Source organism: Melospiza melodia, chromosome 1 (genome assembly GCF_035770615.1).
Source record: "Melospiza melodia melodia isolate bMelMel2 chromosome 1, bMelMel2.pri, whole genome shotgun sequence".
Classification (NCBI taxonomy): Eukaryota; Metazoa; Chordata; class Aves; order Passeriformes; family Passerellidae; genus Melospiza; species Melospiza melodia.
Genome location: NC_086194.1, coordinates 23,395,041 through 23,413,844, shown reverse-complemented (window position 1 = coordinate 23,413,844; position 18,804 = coordinate 23,395,041). Strand labels below are relative to the sequence as shown.

Genomic DNA, 18,804 nt, shown 5'->3' with positions numbered 1-18,804 from the left:
ACCTTAAGTCCTGTTCCCTTCTCCAGCATAGCAAATACACACTGAGCTGTTAATTGCAGTAACGCTAATTAAAAGACAAAACCTCACGACTACATTAGCAGTGAAATTGCCAATTAGCACACAAGGCTTCCTCATTACTGCTGCTGCATGAAATGTGAAGCATGATGTGGATAGCAGTCATAAAATAAAAGACATTTTTTAAAAGCCAATAGGTCACATTTTCAGCTTACTTCAAAAGTACTGCTGGAATCAGTAACTGAGAAGCTGACCTACAGGAAAGAAAGAAATTCCTACAACCTTTTGTGAAAACCACTAAAGAAAAATATTGCCATTTTCCACATCTGCATTCACAATGGCTTTCAGGGGAAAGAGTACTTGCCTTGGTGTAGCCACTAGAAAATGGCTTAAAAATTTAAAAATAGGCCAAAGGCTAAGACTTCAGTGGACAATTTACCCTGACTTTATATTCCATGTAAGCCTTCCCCAGAAAGAACTAATGGATACTGAAAGCAATCCAGGTGATCCTAGTGTCCTTTATTCTACAGAAGGAACACTTGTGTCCTTCAGTCTCTTGCAATGACCATTTAATGAAAGTCAATCCAGACCTCACAACCCTCAAGCTGCTTCCATAAAGTGATTGTGCTTTTCATACAGTTTATATTTCCCCATATCTCTCTGCCTTTTTTTTTTTTTTAAGATTTTTAATTCTAATTCAGAGGTCTCATGGTAAATAAAATGGAAATACTTTCAGCATGATCTTCCTTGAGAGATCTGGAGTAGGTATTTGTTTTTCACTTGCTCCCTTTTAATCAAGCATTTTGTTGACCATAATCAATTTCTTCACTCAAGAGAAAAATGTGCAATTATCTACAATGAAGAAGGTGCGTCCAAGGAATAGGGTGGGGGGGGGGGGGGAAGAGAAATCAATGGAACCATCTGTCTGACATTCCTACAACATTATAAGATACTTGTAATTAACTGCTTGCCTACCAAAGTCTGCCAGCTTTAACTCCCCCGTGTCACTGATCAGAAGGTTCTGTGGTTTCAGGTCCCTGTGCAAAATGTAACGCTGGTGGATGTAAGACAGTCCTCGCAGCAACTGAAATAAAAATAACTGAAAAAGAGGGGGACAAAAAATGACCTCTGTTAATATTTTGCATATAACCACAGGTGATTTCTTCATGATATGCAGGGTGCTTGCACATTGCGGTAACATTGTGTCAGAATTCCTCCCAAACTGGCTAAATCCCACCCAAATTTAACACAACAAAATTTCCATCTGAAATATACTTACTTTGCAAGGACTAAACCCAGCCTCCAATGTCATAGATTCAATTTGACTGCTTTAAACAGAATGAGAGCAATACAACCATGTGCAGAAGGCTTGGTTTCTACCAAATTATAATTATATTCCATTTACCCATATGGCCTTAGAGATTAGGTGGTAGCCTGAAGACAGATGTGTATCTTCACTAATTATAGGCAGCAACAGTACAGGGTGGATAGGGATGGGGAGATAAGGCTGGGGGATGGAATGCTGAAGCTAAAACAAAGAAGAAATTAATAGTATAACAATAATGCCTGCATACCCAAGGAAATCTGCAAGTAAAATAGATTTTATCTCTTGAAGTCTATTTTAATGGGAGTTTCTTATGTATTTTCATTAGGAAATAACTCTCACTGAACCTAAAGATGACTTTTGAAATCTACTTGCAATAGTCTTTAAGGTAATTTTAGATAGAAACCTAACTCACCATCTGGTTTCTTAGAGTCCTTCCCTGGACTCTATAAATGCTTACTCCTAAATCTAAGCATTACTATTGTGTATTCTGTAATTCACAATTATGAACAAGGAGCTGGAGGAAGAGGATCTTTTGTCCTCCCCTTTCCATCTCTCATATGCATAATTTTCCTGCATCATTTCAGACACTTGCTGGGAAGGGCTGTGTTACCCGTCATGGGTTTTGTCAACACAAAGGGTGAATGAACTCCCAGGAGTTTTCTTTGCAGTTATGAAGAACCTGTCCCAATGCAGAGACCCTTCCTTTTCCCTGATATATCTTGAGAAATACTTCAGTTTCTAGATGTGAACGCAAAAATGCCCTCCAAAGCTAAACATGGAGGATCCAAGAGCAGGTATGGACTCCGTGCCTCACAGCTCAGAGGACAGTGACATGTGCTCTCTAGGAAGACGTGGTAACCACCCCAAAGATTGGGGAAAAGTCAACTTGGGCACATGAGAATTTCTAATTAACTTGCAACACAAGCATCCTATTCAGTGATTACTGAAGTGAAGAGACATTCTAAAAAGGGTTACAAAATCTGATTATAGAAGAGAATAAAGGCTGACATGAAAGAAACAGAAATGTCATGTAACTGAAGGTGAAATTAATTTAATTGCATTTCATTTTTTCCCTGAGTGCAGACACAATGCACTCTATGTTTAACTATTTAGCCAGGGCACAAAGAGCCATATCAATCACCTTCTTGCCAGGGTAGGGTCTAACAATGTGCTGAGGAAACCTGAGAGAAAAATACAGGAACAAAGAATAGCAGGAAAGTCATAAGTAACATGCACATTCCTTTCTGAATTGTGGTTAAAGTGGAATTCATGGTACATAAAAACTATTTTAATAAGAGCAAGAAGCAGAAATAGCTTTCATTACAGCCTGAAAATATCAATTTAATTCTATTAAATTACTTCAAAATAATACATTTTTTAAAATAACAAGATGGGCAAAATAACAAGTTTGCCAGGCTAAATTAATAGCATTTCACTTCAAACATTATTTTCAAATATGCAAAGAAATTTCAATTATCATGGTAGCTTACAGCCCTGTAATCTTTATAACAACTCAAAATATATTTATTAATGTCTTTCATTTGGCTTTAGTGAAAAGAGTCAAATGATTTGACATAATGTGCTAAAAAAAATGCCCAACAACTTCACAGCTAAACAGAATAAACATCTGCTCTAGAGGACAGCTTTGGAATGTAGTTTTATTCCAAACTTGTAGACATGCTGTACACATTAAGTACTTCCCCAAAAGTTAATTAATTCACTCACACCTCCTTGGAGGAAGCACATGGAAGACAAGGGGGAAAAATAATCTTCCTGAATTCATTACAGGGTAAACTCAAATATTGGTTTTTTTGCTTTCTCTTTTTCTCTTCCCCTTTGTTTTTATTTGGTAATTTAAATGTGAAAAGATTTATGTGAACACAAGCCTAACATCTGGCAGCAAAGCATTCTGCAAACCACTGGTCCTTTGAGATTTCTTGGGATGAGAAAACACCAAGGGAGGCCTCTCCATTTCCAACGGTTTCTCAGCCCACAAAAAGAAGAGATGAATTGGAAAAAAATGTTTCTGGTTCCTCACAAAGCACTTCTGCCCTCTCACAGTCAAGTTCACACCCCTGATCTGGAGGAAAGCCTTCTCCAGGAAACCAATTTTCTTCCCAGATTGTCTGCATTAACTTCTCAAGAACAAAAATGAATCCTATATGAGGAACCATCAATCCTTACCCATATACCCAGTCTGAAATTGACATTTCTCCTATCACAGTCATACTCTCATCTTACTTCATCCTTCCACCACCTCACTCAATTCCAATCACCATGAAACCTCAGCCTGGGTTTTTTTCAGGGAGTTTTGTACAGGCAATGGAACTGCCATTTCCCAAGGCCCCAGGATGGGAGCTGCAGTCAATGGCAAATTCACCATGTATTTCAACAGGTTGGTTGTGATGGTAAAATCAAGACAGACACATAACTCGTTAGCTTTCATGTTGGTAATTTTAATATTTGCATGGTCATATTTGCATGGCTGTATAGGTAATGAATAACCTGCAATAAATAAACTAAGACATCGTTTGTGTACAGTTTCTAGCTTATTAATAAGAACAAAGGTTTTGATAATAAAATTAGGCTCACAAAATACCAAAGGTCACTGTGTTGAAAAAGACAGAAAACAGGACAGGGATTTGTTCCTAGAAGTCAGGTTTTCAGCAAAGTTTAATATTAAGAAGCTCAACACTACATTCAGACAAAAAAAAACTTAACACTAGTGGCTTCAAGTCTTGCTTATTTCTTTCAGCCATTAAAAAATACCTTTTTTCCCTGTTATGCAGCTCTCACTTTAATGAGCAACATATTTTAATGAAGACTTTTCGTTGTCAGCGAGAAAAATGCATGCAGGTCAAAGCTAATTCAGGGTTTATGGACTGTGATATTAAAAGAACATTAGCAGTTCTTAAAACATACAAGAGAAAGCCCTCAAAGGGTGAGTTAGCACCTACACAGTCCTTCAAGTGTAATGCCTGGATAACCATTTGAGCTATATGCAACATTTGACCAAATGGCCACGGTAGTTTTAGAATACAACATTTCCTGAGAGACTTGTAGCTATGTGGATGAAGCGCCCAGCTTTCCTGGTGTTTGAATGAGTCTGGGTGAGTGCACAACCCAGTGCTTTCCTGGTGTTTGAACGAGTCTGGGTGATTGCACAACCCAGAGCCTGACATGCAGACACGCAATGGCTGCCTGGTGGCCCACGTGCTGCAGAATGATTCACTGTCTGGTGGCCTCTGAAGGAGCTTGTGAGGTAGACACTGACACAGGCTGTGCAAAACACATCTAAAGGGTGGGATTGAGAGCAGCTGACACTGTCTGACTTAGGTTCAGAAAGCTCTTTCCAGTCTAAGGATGAAGGGGAACACTTGCGTACAAGTGATCTGTGTAAAGCACTCAGATAACTCCACACAGTTGCCTTCCATTACCAGAGAGGGCAGAGAGTTTCTGGCAAAGGATATTGAGGTAAGTGAGAAGCAGAAATCCACAACATGCCTAGGGAGATTCTCTGGAAAATGTACCATTTCCACACAGACTCTGCTGAGGCACTGAGGATCCCAATGACAGAGAGGATGCTTGCCAAAAGGACAGAATAATGATGCCTGTGGGGGCCTTTTTTAGGACTTTCCATGATGGCAGAGAGGGATTTCTAAACTATTTTCTTCATTTGAGCTCTCTTAATTCATGTTGTATTTTGGGAATAGAGGACCTGGACACAGAAGTAAAAGGCTACACAGAACTGGAAAGCTACAAAGAACTTTTTAGTTTACAGAAGATGCACAAAACTCTTGGTTCTGCTCTCTTGGCAGTAAAGTCTGCAAAAAGGCTGAGAATCTGGAACAGGCATTAACATCATTTCAGAACAAAGCTGAAAGCAAACCTGAATCAATGTCTTTCCTTTAGCAAGCTCATACTGCTCTATTAGTATAGCTACTTTTGAAAAATACACAATACCACACAGGCTTTATTATCATCCAACACTGATTACATAAATGCCCCTGCTTGCCCTATGTATCAAAGCACACTGTCTGGGAATCACACAGTCATCTGAATTCCCATGTGTGTATTCAGCATCAATAAAATCATATTTAGTCCTATTAGGCCATCAAATCTAAAAATACCAGTAAAAGAAACCAAACTTAGGACATCCCATCTCATGCTTGCAATCAGTGAAGTTCTCCCTATTATCCAGAGGACAGTACAGGCTTCTGTACCTTATTGGCTATTTAAAATGGCAAAAGGAGGTAACAAATCACTACAGTGCCATCTCACAGCCTTGGAAATAAACAGAACCAAACTCAGTTCCATTTGGGCTCACTCAACTATTCAGGAATCTTAGAACTACTTGTTTTAAAACATCATATTAGATAAAACTACCTGGTTATATGCACTATCGCAGAAGCAATGAGAAATGTCCCTCTGTGACTTATGCTGGCATGTCAAAACCTCACCAAGCACAATCTTTTTTATCTCTCTTGGTTTGCTATTCATTTCCCTCTTCTAAACCAGGATAATAACCACAAGATAAAATCAAACTTTTCACTTCTAATACCTGGGGAAATACTGCACTTTTTAGGTCAAAGTTTTGTAGACTCTGTTTCTTAAATTGTCAGAAGAAGTTCCAGGAAGAAAGAACTGACTTGAGACAAATTTGTATTCGCATGAATAAGGAAAATCAGAATTAAAAATTATTAGGTATTTGAATCTGCAGGATTTTCAGGATTATAATAAGATTTATCTCACAAAAAGGTTCCTCATATCTGCCTTCCCTGGAATCAACTGCGTTCCCTCCAAAAGAATTTTACAACAGTCCACTTCAATCCAGTGCTTTTATAAAGGCTTCTAACTTGCTCCTGCATTCCTTACACACGAAGGAGTGGAGTCCTACCAAGGCAATATCACACAGAAATACAGTCACTGGAAATATTTATTGCATCATTGCTTAAAAATATATATATACAGATTTTTCCACTTATTTTCAGCAGAACTGCAAAGGAAAGAGATTGGAATGTATTAATTTGCTAACTTCTATTCTCTTTGATGCTGTTTTAATCATTTTTTGTCCCCTCTGGGTACTACTACAGTCATTTGCAATGAGGAAGGTGTGCTTAATTAACTGAGTGTAAAGACACTCCCTTATGATCAGCTGTAGTCATCTGCTAAGGTTCAGTAAGTGGAAGACTCAGGTTTTTACTTCTGAATAGCAAAAGTAAAAATAAATTCAATTCAATTGAATCTGCTTTTTTACCTTTCATCAGCACACTTCCATGCTGAAGTAGGTCAGAGTGACAATTGTTGCCTCGCTGATTTTAAAAATCTTGACGTGTTCTCCCTACAATATACATGTGTTCTTGCCCTATGTGAATCATGAAGACCATAGAGACAATAAAGTACAAGTGCACTTAAGAAAGTGACATTCTAGCATGATTTTAACATGCTAATGAAGCTCCTGCATTAACCATTCACACTTGTGCATATTATCAAACCATTAAGTGACAAGACTGACATGAAGTAGAGTGAAATGCTGATGCTATATTTAATGTCTTATAACGAAAAAGTCTAATTTAAATAATCAATTTTCAATGCCATGTGTAAAAGACGACCTTAATTTGGCATAACATTACTCTGTCTGCTGCACACCTGCTTATTCACTGAATGAGGAATGAAAAATAGCACCTTCTCAACCACATTAAACAGCATCACTTCTTACTTAACATATCTGCTGAAATACACTTTTAATTCAACTTCACATCAGCAGCATGACCAATTTTAGTGAGTAGGAGAGAGATTTCAAAAGCATGCCATTAGTTTCGATTTGCTTCCAGTAACAATAGATAAATTTAAAAGGACTACCACAGCAGGTTTTCACCTTAAAGTCAAAGACTGTTTTCTTCAAACCCCAGTGAGTCAGTGACATGAAAATTTATCACAACTGGATCTACTACCACAGTTTCATTGCCTACTTCCTGTGCACCTTACTTCTATGGCACTCAACCTCCTGGTTGGACACCCCTCTCTGGTTACACACAGGTGCTCACACACCACAGCTTCCCCTACACCAAGTAACATGTCTCTGCCACATGGGTATGCAGGACTGCCCCTGCAATCCAACAAATGCTTCCCCACAGAAAAGGGGCAGCACAAACCTCCTGTCCATGCCACAGATGTTGATACAATCACCCAATGGAAAGAAAACAGAAACATCCTAGGGAAGCTTACATTAACATAACTGCAACCTAAAACCTACAGCATTGTTTCATCCTACTTTTCAGCTATTATGCTTTTCTAACAAGCACATGGGTTTGTATCTTATTAGTAATAAATGTAGCTACTGCTTAGCAAGAGGCAGTGTGCAACACTCTGCTACTGGCAAAGCTCAGGCAGCTCCACTTTAGCGCAGTAAACCTCATATGGATACAACACAGGGGCTGCCCAATCCTTGCACGGTCTGAATGCCTCCCTACCCTTTGTGCTTCAGACCATCCTAAAGCTGAAATCAGTGATAAATATTAATGCTTCCAGAAGACATCAGATGACAAATACCCTATGGCTTCGACTCAGATTATTAATTTTCACATTAGTTATTAAATGCCAAAATTACTCATCTGACAAATGCAGATTCAACTTTAACAACTGCAACCATTAGTTAAGGACAATGCTCGCAGTACTACAGCAGGAATACACAAATATCATAAATTACTAAGTTCCAGAGATTTCAGATAATATCATTTAACACCCAGTGTATTTCAACATTTTCAATCCCATGTTATGGAGACCACCATTAAATCCTTGATTTAACAAATACAGTATTTTTATCATATCTGGGTTTTTTAGCTATATAGTTGCTATAAAGTTGACTGACCTCTTCTTGAACATTTAGCACAGAAGAGTGTTGCAGCATCCCTCTATGTGTCACTAATTACTATCTAATACATTCCTTTAAAAATATCTTTTTTAAGTTTTTAGAGAAATTAATGATATTTTTTGCTGAAACATAAGCATATTTTTACAGAGATTATTGGACAGCCCTAGGAAACTTAGTACCCAAATCCCAATCCACATTTTACCACATACTCAGTACTGGAGTGATAAAACACGTTTTAAAATATTCTGGTGGGGGTAGGGCTTAGTAAGTTAAGGTTTTGCTTCAAAAATATCCATCCATTATGCCCAGAAGACTGCTGTACCCTGCTTCCTAGGAGAAAGGAAGGCTCAAAATTGAGATGGGTAAGAGCTGAAGTCTCAAAGGCTCCTGGGAAAAGGCTGAATATTCTTGTTGCCTGCATGCAGAGCTCAACAAGAGGGCCTGCCTATTTCTTCTTAACACTTTTTGGCCCTAGGAAGAGAAAAGGTGCCCAGGGAAAAGAACAAATCAGTGCAGCAATATCAGATAGAATAAGAACAAACTGCAAGTTCCTTCCCCCTCTGGTCACAGCAGACTACAGGAGGCTTCCAAGTTGCCTGAAGTAAAAGATTTTGAGAGCAATTAAGAGACAGGAACAGTTTTTGTCTGGTTGAAAACCTGTTGTCATTCAGACTGGTGTTCCTGGACTAAGGAACAGTGGGTCAGGTGCAAGTGTCTTTTTATATTGCCAAAGATGAGGGTTTTTTCTGTCAAATACTCATGCAAATCAATATTACCTCTAACACTGCAAGTAGAAGAAAAAAGGCAGAGAGAAAAAATTCAGGATGCTTTTCTCAAAAGACTTCAGCTATCTCAAGGCAGCATCACTAATTAAGAAGCAAATCAGCTTTCATTAATAGATTTATTTCTAAGGCAGGGATGCAAACAAGCAATGCAGGCATGACAGATGCAAGCCTTTGCTCTACTTATTCTACCAGTAATAGGAGTTACAGTAAACAAACTCAATTATAAAATAAATGCATCAAGGCATAAAGATGAATTTATGTGCATTATCGGGAATGTGGTAATATGGAGTAAAACACAAAGTTAAAATAAAGGTGATATTTCAAATATTAAAAGAAGCTAAGAATAGTTATATTTTCACAGGGCATGCTGAAATGCACAAATAAAAAGACACTTAAATTATGAATTTACAAAACCAGAGTTGTCTATTTATGGACAACTGCAAACAAAAGCCCAGAAGAACCAAGAAGGTAAGAAAAAAGACTGGTGGAAATAGCCCTGTACCAGACAGAAAGGGACATAAATCAGAATTAAGATTATAACACAAAAAATATCATTGGTAGGGTCAGCTAGTTGCTCTAACCCATTAGAGTTCCTGCCGCAGGAAGCAATCCAGATGTTCCAACTGAGCAGGAACTATCTCTAAAGGCTGCAACATCTGTAGGAAAGACAGCCAGGAGTACAGCTTTCAGTAGTTTGTGCCAGGAGGAACAGCACAGGGAGAGTCAGGAGCAAACCTTGTACCTCAGTTTGCAATAGCACATTTTACAGCTTGGCAAGCACCACACAGTACACACATAAATCAATTCCTATTTCCAGTCATGGACAGGGCTGCAGCAGTAGCTTCCAGCAGAAACATAATTATATGTGGGGCCATGTATTTAAGATTTATTGCTTGCCTTCAATTGTGGAAAAACTGAGAAAGACATCTTTTAAACCAGACAGGAGAAGATGAGGCCATGTGTTCTACACAGGGAATTATTAACTGATTACCCTTTTCCTCAGCATCTCTAAATACAACACTGTACACAGTATATGAATACATGGTCATTTATAAATGCTAGACATGCAAATTCATTAGACACCAAAGAGGTAAATAATTGTATATTTGGACCTAATGGAGTCTGCAGAATATATGGACTGAAACAACTGCTTTATGCCAATTTCCCTTCAAGCTGATGAAAATGTTTCAGGTACTTGACTGCAATTATGCCATCACTAGTTTAACATTACCAGGGACAGGCATTTTTAAAACAGTATCTCAGCATCACACACAAATTCCTTGAAGGATTTAAAGCCTCACATTATTTGTAAGACTTGCACCTCCACCCACAAATTATAAAATCCTGGAATCATTATGTGTCAATACAGACATACCAATAAAAATGCTAAACATAATACTTGTTTTATTTGCCTAAGCATATTGTCCCTGGACTTCTATAACTGTCAGCTGAGACATTCCTCTTTATACTTACACATACTTATAATATCCTGCTCAGTCTTTATTTAAAATAGTTAAGTGACAGCAAATAGCCTATTTAAAACCACAAAGAAAGGCAATGTCAAGCACAGTACCTGAGGGGACAACAATATGTGTGTCCATCAAATTTAGATTTTTATTCTATTTATGAGTCATCATTTAAAAGTAAGCCTGAGGGAACAAGCATTGTCTTTACATTGCAAATACAGAGAAAATCCAGAAATCTAATTAAGCTGAAGATATCCAATAGAAGGCAAGATGTAATTTGCATCTGCCTTCCTATAAAATACTGTTTAACAGGAACTACTGTGCATATTCTTTGGGAAAAGAAAAACGTGTGCTTATGTGGGTTTGTAGTCATAATAACTGGCAACAAGCCAGAAAGGAATATCCATCAATAGGCAATACTTCCCTCAAGAATAAAATTAAAAGGCAGGGGGTCTTTTGTCATGCTGGGAGAGCATCAATGGCTTAATCCCACAGGTTAGCCCCAGAAAGCTGAGACTAATTTATTGCTACTGGAATATAATTGCTCAACTGGAAGCTTTTAAAATGGATTTAGGGATCACATAACCACTGATTCTGAACAAACAGGGTCCAAAAGTCTGACTAAAAGTGAAATTACCGAAGGACCTCTAGAAAGAAGGGGCTGGCAGGGAGAGAAAGCTAATTCATATAGCCCAGCCTAACCCTTAGAAATCAGCTGTGGACCCAAAAAGACAACTTTGCCCAGAAGTTAAAACCAAAACAAGGTGGTAAAGTCTCAGATCCCCAACTGCACGAGTCAACAAATTTAGTACAGTACAACAAAGCATCAAAATGAAATGGTTGTGAAATAACCATCTTACTTCCTCTGAAACAAAAGAGCACTTCTAGTTTGGCATGCTGGTGAAGGTCTGGGAATTTTTAGCATATCTGACTAGGTTTCTGTCCTCCCAGCCAAAGAAATCACTCTTGGGCTATTTTTAATTCAGCCTTGAGAGCAGGTATTGCACTGAAATTCCCAAGCAGGGTGATTCATTCATTAAAATGGTAGGACTTCAAATCATCATGCCTGGTTTAGTAATTAATGCATTATTAGGACTAGCCTTTGTTGCTGGCCTGGCAAGAGAGACTTCTAAATATATATAACTGATTTTAATCAGTATCATTTAAGAGAAAAAATTTCATTGTTCAATGGGATTGCTCATGTTTCATCTGCTGATTGAAGTTGCATCTGCTCCAACTTCCAAAATTTTTCTTTTCTGCCCCCTGCCACCCCCCACTTTTATTAGTAATCCACTGGGAATTTTAAAAACTTAAACCAGCAGTACCTCAGGAGTACATTCTACACAGCTACTCAAATATTTCTAGTGTGTCTATAAGCTTCAAAGGTATTTCTGAGCACTGACAAATGGTACAGATAGTCACAGAAATACATGCAGCAAAATCTGAAAGGGAAATGCTGCGGCTGCAGTTCCCTCTGAGGTTCCCATTTTAAAAGACAGGTAAATCAGGATTCACAGGAGTGACAAACTAACAAGCCAAATGATCCATTTATATCCATCCTCCTCAAAGACAAGCTCACTGGGCCCGATGTGATTAAATACAAGTACAATTTTTGAATTATTATGTCTTTTTTTCGCAGGGCTACAACAACTACTGCATATCAGACCTTGAGGTACACAGCACTGCAGCCTTGGAGCAAGACTTACAAATCTGAAGCAGCACAAAGAATCTTAATAGCCAGTCTTCATTTACCCCCAAAACTCAGAGAAATGAAGTTAAAAGCATCCACATGGGGAAATGAAACACAACCCCCCTGGTTTAACAAGCACATTTAACACCTGAAACTCTGCTTAGGAAACTGAGCAGAGAAGAAAGCTCAGAAGTTTCAGGGGTTGAAAAGCAGGTCCTACCTCACCCCCTTTAGTGCCACACTCATGGTCTGTGAGTGTATTGGTTTGTTTTGGGGTTCTTTTATTCCCAAATATATCTAGGAGGAATTTTCCTTATTTTTTTTAGATGGCAGAAATTCTTATTGAAATTCATACGTTGTAGATGCCACTTTTCAGTCAAAGAACACAGAAAATTAATGAAGCTACATGATGTGCAACAATGATCAGCTAGTGCAGAAGAAAAAATACTTCCTCTTTTTAATTTTTTTTTTTTTAACCAAACAGCCTTCTGGCTTTTCCAGAAAAGAGAGAGTTTCATGAACTTCTACGTTTCGGTAAGTTACATCCTGGAATAAAGTTCCCAGTATGACAAGTGAAGACTTAAACACTTCCAAAGCAGAACAACAATGGGACTGATGTCCAAGTGCAAGACAATTGTAACAAAGATCATCTGAGTGATCTATACACACACAACACATTCTGCATGTCTGGTTGGCTTCCATTTCATGCTAAAATAATTTGGCTGACTCCCCAAAGAGAAACTGGATCAAGTCTCTACTCGTCTAACTTTCCATTAAATCCTGCTAATAAACTCTCCCTTTCCTGTGTGATGATTCTCAGCATCTACCTTAGAGGGAAAAAAAATTCCAAAGTGAGATCAGCTATGAAAATGCTGATCTCATCCAAGAAAGTGTGCAAAAAGATTAAGGAAGGTTTTATACGGTCATATAAAAAGCAGCACATTCAGCTAATAGAAGTAATTACAGTTCCCTCAAACCTGATGAACCCACACTAAGTTACCTAACTGAAGATCTAGCACTGACAGCCTAAAGCTTGTTTACCCTGGGGTTTTAGGGCAGTATTGTCTTAAGAGCAAATGTTTCAATGGAGGGGAGGGATTACCAGCACTGCTAACAGCATTCACAGCATTCAAATATTTTGGCTCTGAGTCAATTCTTACAAACCTCAGAAATTCTATTGCAGGAATGCTCAAATACTTGAATTTGTAATTATTTTCAAAGAAAATAAATATTTAAAAATACAGTTAATATGCCAGGCATTTTCCCCTTAGCTAGCAATCAGTTTCTATGAAACAACTGACATGACATTTTTTGCAAAGTTACTGCTACTGCATTTGCCTTGGATGTGTGCTCTTTTTGACTCTTACCTTCACATTCTCTGGATGAAGCCCTCCAGGGTGTTTGTCCATGTACTGACATAAATCAGTGTGCTAAAAGAAAGTCAGATGGAGAACACTATATTAATATCCATATGACTGCAGTAATAAATACCCCTCTACTTAGGAGTGGACATAACAAATGGAAAATAAGATATTTTTTTTCAGCCACACACATGCAAAAACACATTTACACCTTTACACTCGTTTCATTTAACAGCCTTGATAACTGATATGAATATTCAACAAATGCAAATTAATATTTTTTCTAACACCTTGCATTTGTTGAATTAATCACCTGAATTTTAATACCATTCTAAAACTTGTAAGGACAGTATCACCATCAAGATAATCAGTATCGCCACAAAGATAATATCTAGAGGATGAACCTAAAGGGAGAATCTCACATTCAACTCCCCTTGTCCACATTATAGCATTGCCCTTTAAATATAATTTTATAGTGATCCTAGATTAAGATGGGTTAAAGGTTTAGAAAATAAGGCTGAAAGGCATTGCTTATCAGAGTACTGAATGGTATTTTCCACCTCAAAAAGAAGCACATATGGACATATACAGCCATTAAATACAGATACTTTAGAAAATAACATAACGGAAAATTCAAACTTAAGTTTTCATTTCATAGTTACCTATATTTCCTGCAAACATAAAACCCCATGAAACCACTTTTTAAAAAAAAGAAAAAAAGAAGGTTTGCAATGCATAGATTCATGTTATTTTTAATGAATAAATATTTATAGTTTTTACTATGGAAACACTTTTCTTTGAATTCTTCTCTTACATTTCTACACTTGAGCAGCAGAGTTTCAGACAAATGGCATATTGCTTCTCTAATGTGCTTGCAGAACACAGCTTCTGGAATTATGTTCAGAATAAAAAAAGCAAAAATATGTACTTGATTAACCAGCAAATACTCAGAGACAGACTCTGCCTTCCACATCTGGTTTCTGAACACATCTGGTAAAAATCATCCAACATTCCTTGAAAAGCTACTTGGCAATACCTGCCTCACATACACAAGAGCCCATATAAATACAGGCAGTTTTCAAAGTGAGAGTTTTGGACAAAAGTTGCCTTCCACACAGCAGAATGGTGTCTCTGTGCAACATTTGCCAAACCAGGAGGCATTCTTTAGCTTTCTTTTGCAGAGTTATGCAGATACATAGCAGAGCTCACACCCAAGACACAAATTTTTTTTTTGCCACAACTATCATATGTAGCTGCTTCTGAAATCACAAACTAAAAAAACACATTGTGCATGTGAAATTAAAATTGCAAAGACATGAAGATGCACAGGATGATTAGGCTCTGCACTAGCACAATTTTCACAAATTCTTACATGGCTTCAAGGGAGCAAGAGCCCTGACTACAGGAAATTGCTTGAATCCCAAAATGAACAGCGTGTGTATCACAAGGGCAGAGGGCATGCTCAAACAGGCAAACCACACTACATACTACATTATTTCAAAATGTAGGATTTCAGACAGCAATTATTCAATTTAGAGATTACAAATTAGTGAATGCATTTACAAAGAAAATTTTCAGATTAATTAAAAATATTCTACCCATGAATTGCTAGTGTCAAAGTGCATTTTCCATAAAGATTCTTAAGTTTAGAGACTTATTCCTCATTTCTGTAAAATCTTTAGCCTTAAGCTACAAATTCCTCTTCCATTCTCTACTCCATTCATAGAATTTGGCACAGTTTTGTCTCCTGTGTTTTGACTGACTGTGGTGGTAATGAAGCTTTCTGGGACTGCATCAATAAACCACGAACCAGCCACCCTTCAGTGCACATCACCACATTACACATTTTTGGTTTTTGTACTCTATGAACACCAAGAAAACAAACAAAGTCATCAGCTTGCCTTGTCATTTGTTTTAATAAACAGGTTCTGAGTATTAATCCCAGCACAAGAACCTGCCCTAATATCAGCTGAAACACGATTACTACAGGTGATGACTGGTGTCAAATAAGAAATTTGTGGGAATCCACTAGTTTTAATAGTTATCTGTCATTCATGAGATATGCCAGTCTTTGAATAGTACTAGCACTCGCAGTGCTCAAGAGATGTTTAAAGAAATGCCTGAAATATCACTTTAGAAAGCCCATTAGGGTGGCCAGGGAAGCACTGTCCCATCCTCACAGCCATCGTGGTTCCTGAGCACAGCACCCTCCCTCACACGGGCTGGCTCAAGGAATTATCATTTGCCCCCAGTTCAATCTTTCAGCCTTTGTGAAAAACAGATAACTTGGTAGGTGGAGGTTTATTGCCTCCTTCACCTTCCACTGATTTATAGGATTTGCAACCAGTCAGCTGACAGAAACCAGAGCAGAGGAAGACAAACCCAGTGTCCCTTCTGAAGATCCCCTTCCTGAAGCCCCACCACTCCAGCCACACTAACTGCACATTTTTATTCACAAAAGCTTTTCATCTTATTCAGAGCCAAAACTAAAGGAATAGCAATAAGTCATATTTTTTATTTCCAGTATATTTGTAACAAATGGTGAGGATAACCTCATTTTCTTATGCTTATATTTCAGTTACTATTTGGATGCATTTTCTCCATACAGAAATATCAATGATCATCATGTTTGTTATCCATCATGAGCTTATTCTTCCCACCCCAAGGATGAAGACAACTGGGAGCCTGATATAACCTTCTGCCACCAGTTTAACCACCAAAATCTACAAAAACTGATTGAACATGTCTACCTGAAAGTCAGTGTAAGCAGCAATTTCCTCAGAACCCTGGAAACCTTACAGAGTCAATTATGCTGCAGTCTTTTGCTATTTATTTTTTTCCCTACACACACACTACAGGAATCTGTAGCAAACCTTCATTCAGATGGGGAAGAGGAATTGAATATATTTTCTGTTAAAATCTTTCTACAATTTGCTTTCATAAAACTATGAGTCTTTCTCATACATGTAACAAAACATTATGGGAAGAACTGTGGAAGCAGCTTATAATGTTGGAGTACATTGCTCCCCACTTTAAAAAAAAAGAAGGTGGCAGCAAAGCAAAGACAGTTTCAGCTGCTCCTCTTTCCCAAGGTAGGACTGAATGCACATTGAATTAAACATTAGTACAGCCAGGAAAACTGACAGTGCTGCAGAGACAGCTCTTTCTAAACCTGTTTTCCCTTTTGGCAGCCAAAGTGTCTGCTCCAGTTCTCGTGTGCACAACTGACATTGAAGGAGACAACACGAATACAAGTTTCAGGAAAGCATTAGAAAAGAAAACGAGAGCAAGCTGGATGAAAGCATTTTTTTAATGTATTCCATGAAATTTGTACTATATAGATGGAGTCTTTTTCTTCATGCTGGATTTGAAGGTGGAAAACAATGTGCTTTCCCAAGTGGAAGAGTGGCTGCCAATACAGCCTGCCATACTCTGGAGTCTTTGCTGCAGTCACCACCCTGGTCTAATAAAATAGATAACCTAAAGGAAAATTCAAGATACAATTACATATTGGTAATAACATAAAACTATACTGGAACAAAGAGAAGAAACAGACCAACCAATACACCTTTCACAGTCCATTCTGCACTGTCTCAGAGGGTCAGGCCACCTCACAGGGCAGCAGCATAATGGGAATGGAGTAACAGAGACTTCCAAGTAATTGAACACATTCTGATCCCAAGTGGGCCTGGCTAGACCAATTCTGCTTCAAGCTAGTTTTTAACAGCTCTATCAGCCATACTGTCAACCCCCAACACACACAAATCACCAAAGTAATACCATGCTGACAGAACATTTGATATTTTAGTTTAAGTTCAAAATCCCATTAGTTCCTGCTCTTTACACTCCACCAGCTTACCCACACCTAAATGTACAATATATTGAATAGTATTCCATTAGCACTCCTCTGCTCAAAATAGCTACACAAAAAACAATAAGCATAGATAAATCAAGTTTCTGTAGAGAAGAACTCAAAAGCTAGGAAAGTCCAGAATTATTGGGGTTTATCCTACCTTTTGTTTCTCCATTTAATGTATATTACGATAACTCCTAAAAGGTCATACTTTTTTTTTCATCTCAGGATTAGACATACTCACTGAAGAATAGGAGACACTTGATTGAAAAATAGCTTTACTGGTTTCTTCTATTCTCAAACAGCTTGCAGAGTCTGGCTTTTTTTCTAATTTGAAGACAGAAATAATCTCACAAGTTTTCCTACCCTGCTTATAGCTATGCTACTGACATGCTTTACAAACACAGAATAATTTCATAGCAATGCAGGAGACATAAGACATTACTTCCTTTTATCAGATAGGGACTTCAAGCAAAGACAAAAAAATTTCTAAGAATCACTGATCTGGGCTATTCTGTCCAAAGAGCTTTGGTTTTGACTTTTCAGAGTATTTGGCACTATTTTGTTCTGACTGACTGTGGTGGTAATGAAAGATATTCTGGTCTTCAGGTGCATCCTTCACCCCCCCACACACACTCCCTTACTTTTTGCTGTCTCTGATTGGCAATGAGGTTTGTCCTAAGCTAAGAATACCTGGTGGACATGGCAGAGGGAACTGTCTGGATGTTCTCATTTCTGAGATGGGGAAGCTGACATGTTGCTATTGACTTTGAAAAAGAATATAAAATGCATTGGTAATATTTAAATACATATTAACAATAAATCTAAGCATAATCATCCACTTAATCATGGCGTCCTTCTCATGCCTGGCTGAGAGCCTCATCTGAAATATTCTGCAACACTGGCTTCAGTCACAGCTGTAAATGTGTAATGCTTTTGCAAAGGAGACTGAGAATCTCACACTGAATAGGAGAAATCTGTAATGACAGCAATTTCAGCTGGTGGTGACAATTCCCAATACAGGAGAGGTGGAACCCAGTTCTCTACAGCAGTATTACCTAACTTGTCTTGAAATGATACCTTGAATGAGCAGGAACCTCAGAAGACATCCTGGTTCCCACATTCACAAAAAATGAGAGAAATCCAACAACAACCACATGCTTCACCACATAATCCCTTGCAGAGCTGCACAACAGGCACTTCCACAAGGGTGAAAAAAGGAGACTGCCCAGGCCATCTTTATCTTGGTGTCCTCCAATTATAAGAGCTTCCCTTTCCCACTTCACTAACAAAACAATGTTTTCTGCAGAACCTCTTATGCTTTAAGTGAAGAACTCGATCTCTTCTCCCACTACTGGCTTCCCCAGTCAGAAATGAATGGCTACAATATCTGAAGTGAGAGACTAAAGTATTTGAGAAGAGAAGAAGAATCT

At 38.1% G+C, this 18,804-nt stretch overlaps 1 protein-coding gene across 4 annotated transcripts in view; it reads right to left on the bottom strand.

The window, feature by feature from the left end:
- CDK14 (cyclin dependent kinase 14) overlaps positions 1-18,804 on the bottom strand; it is a 350,786-nt gene that overhangs the window by 189,163 nt on the left and 142,819 nt on the right. For all 4 annotated transcript variants that reach the window (XM_063151059.1, XM_063151053.1, XM_063151075.1 and 1 more), the window contains 2 exons: positions 13,525-13,587; positions 991-1,114 (listed from right to left, as the gene is read on the bottom strand). In XM_063151059.1, coding sequence (XP_063007129.1) covers positions 991-1,114; positions 13,525-13,587 — 187 coding nt within the window. The remainder of the gene's footprint in view (positions 1-990; positions 1,115-13,524; positions 13,588-18,804) is intronic.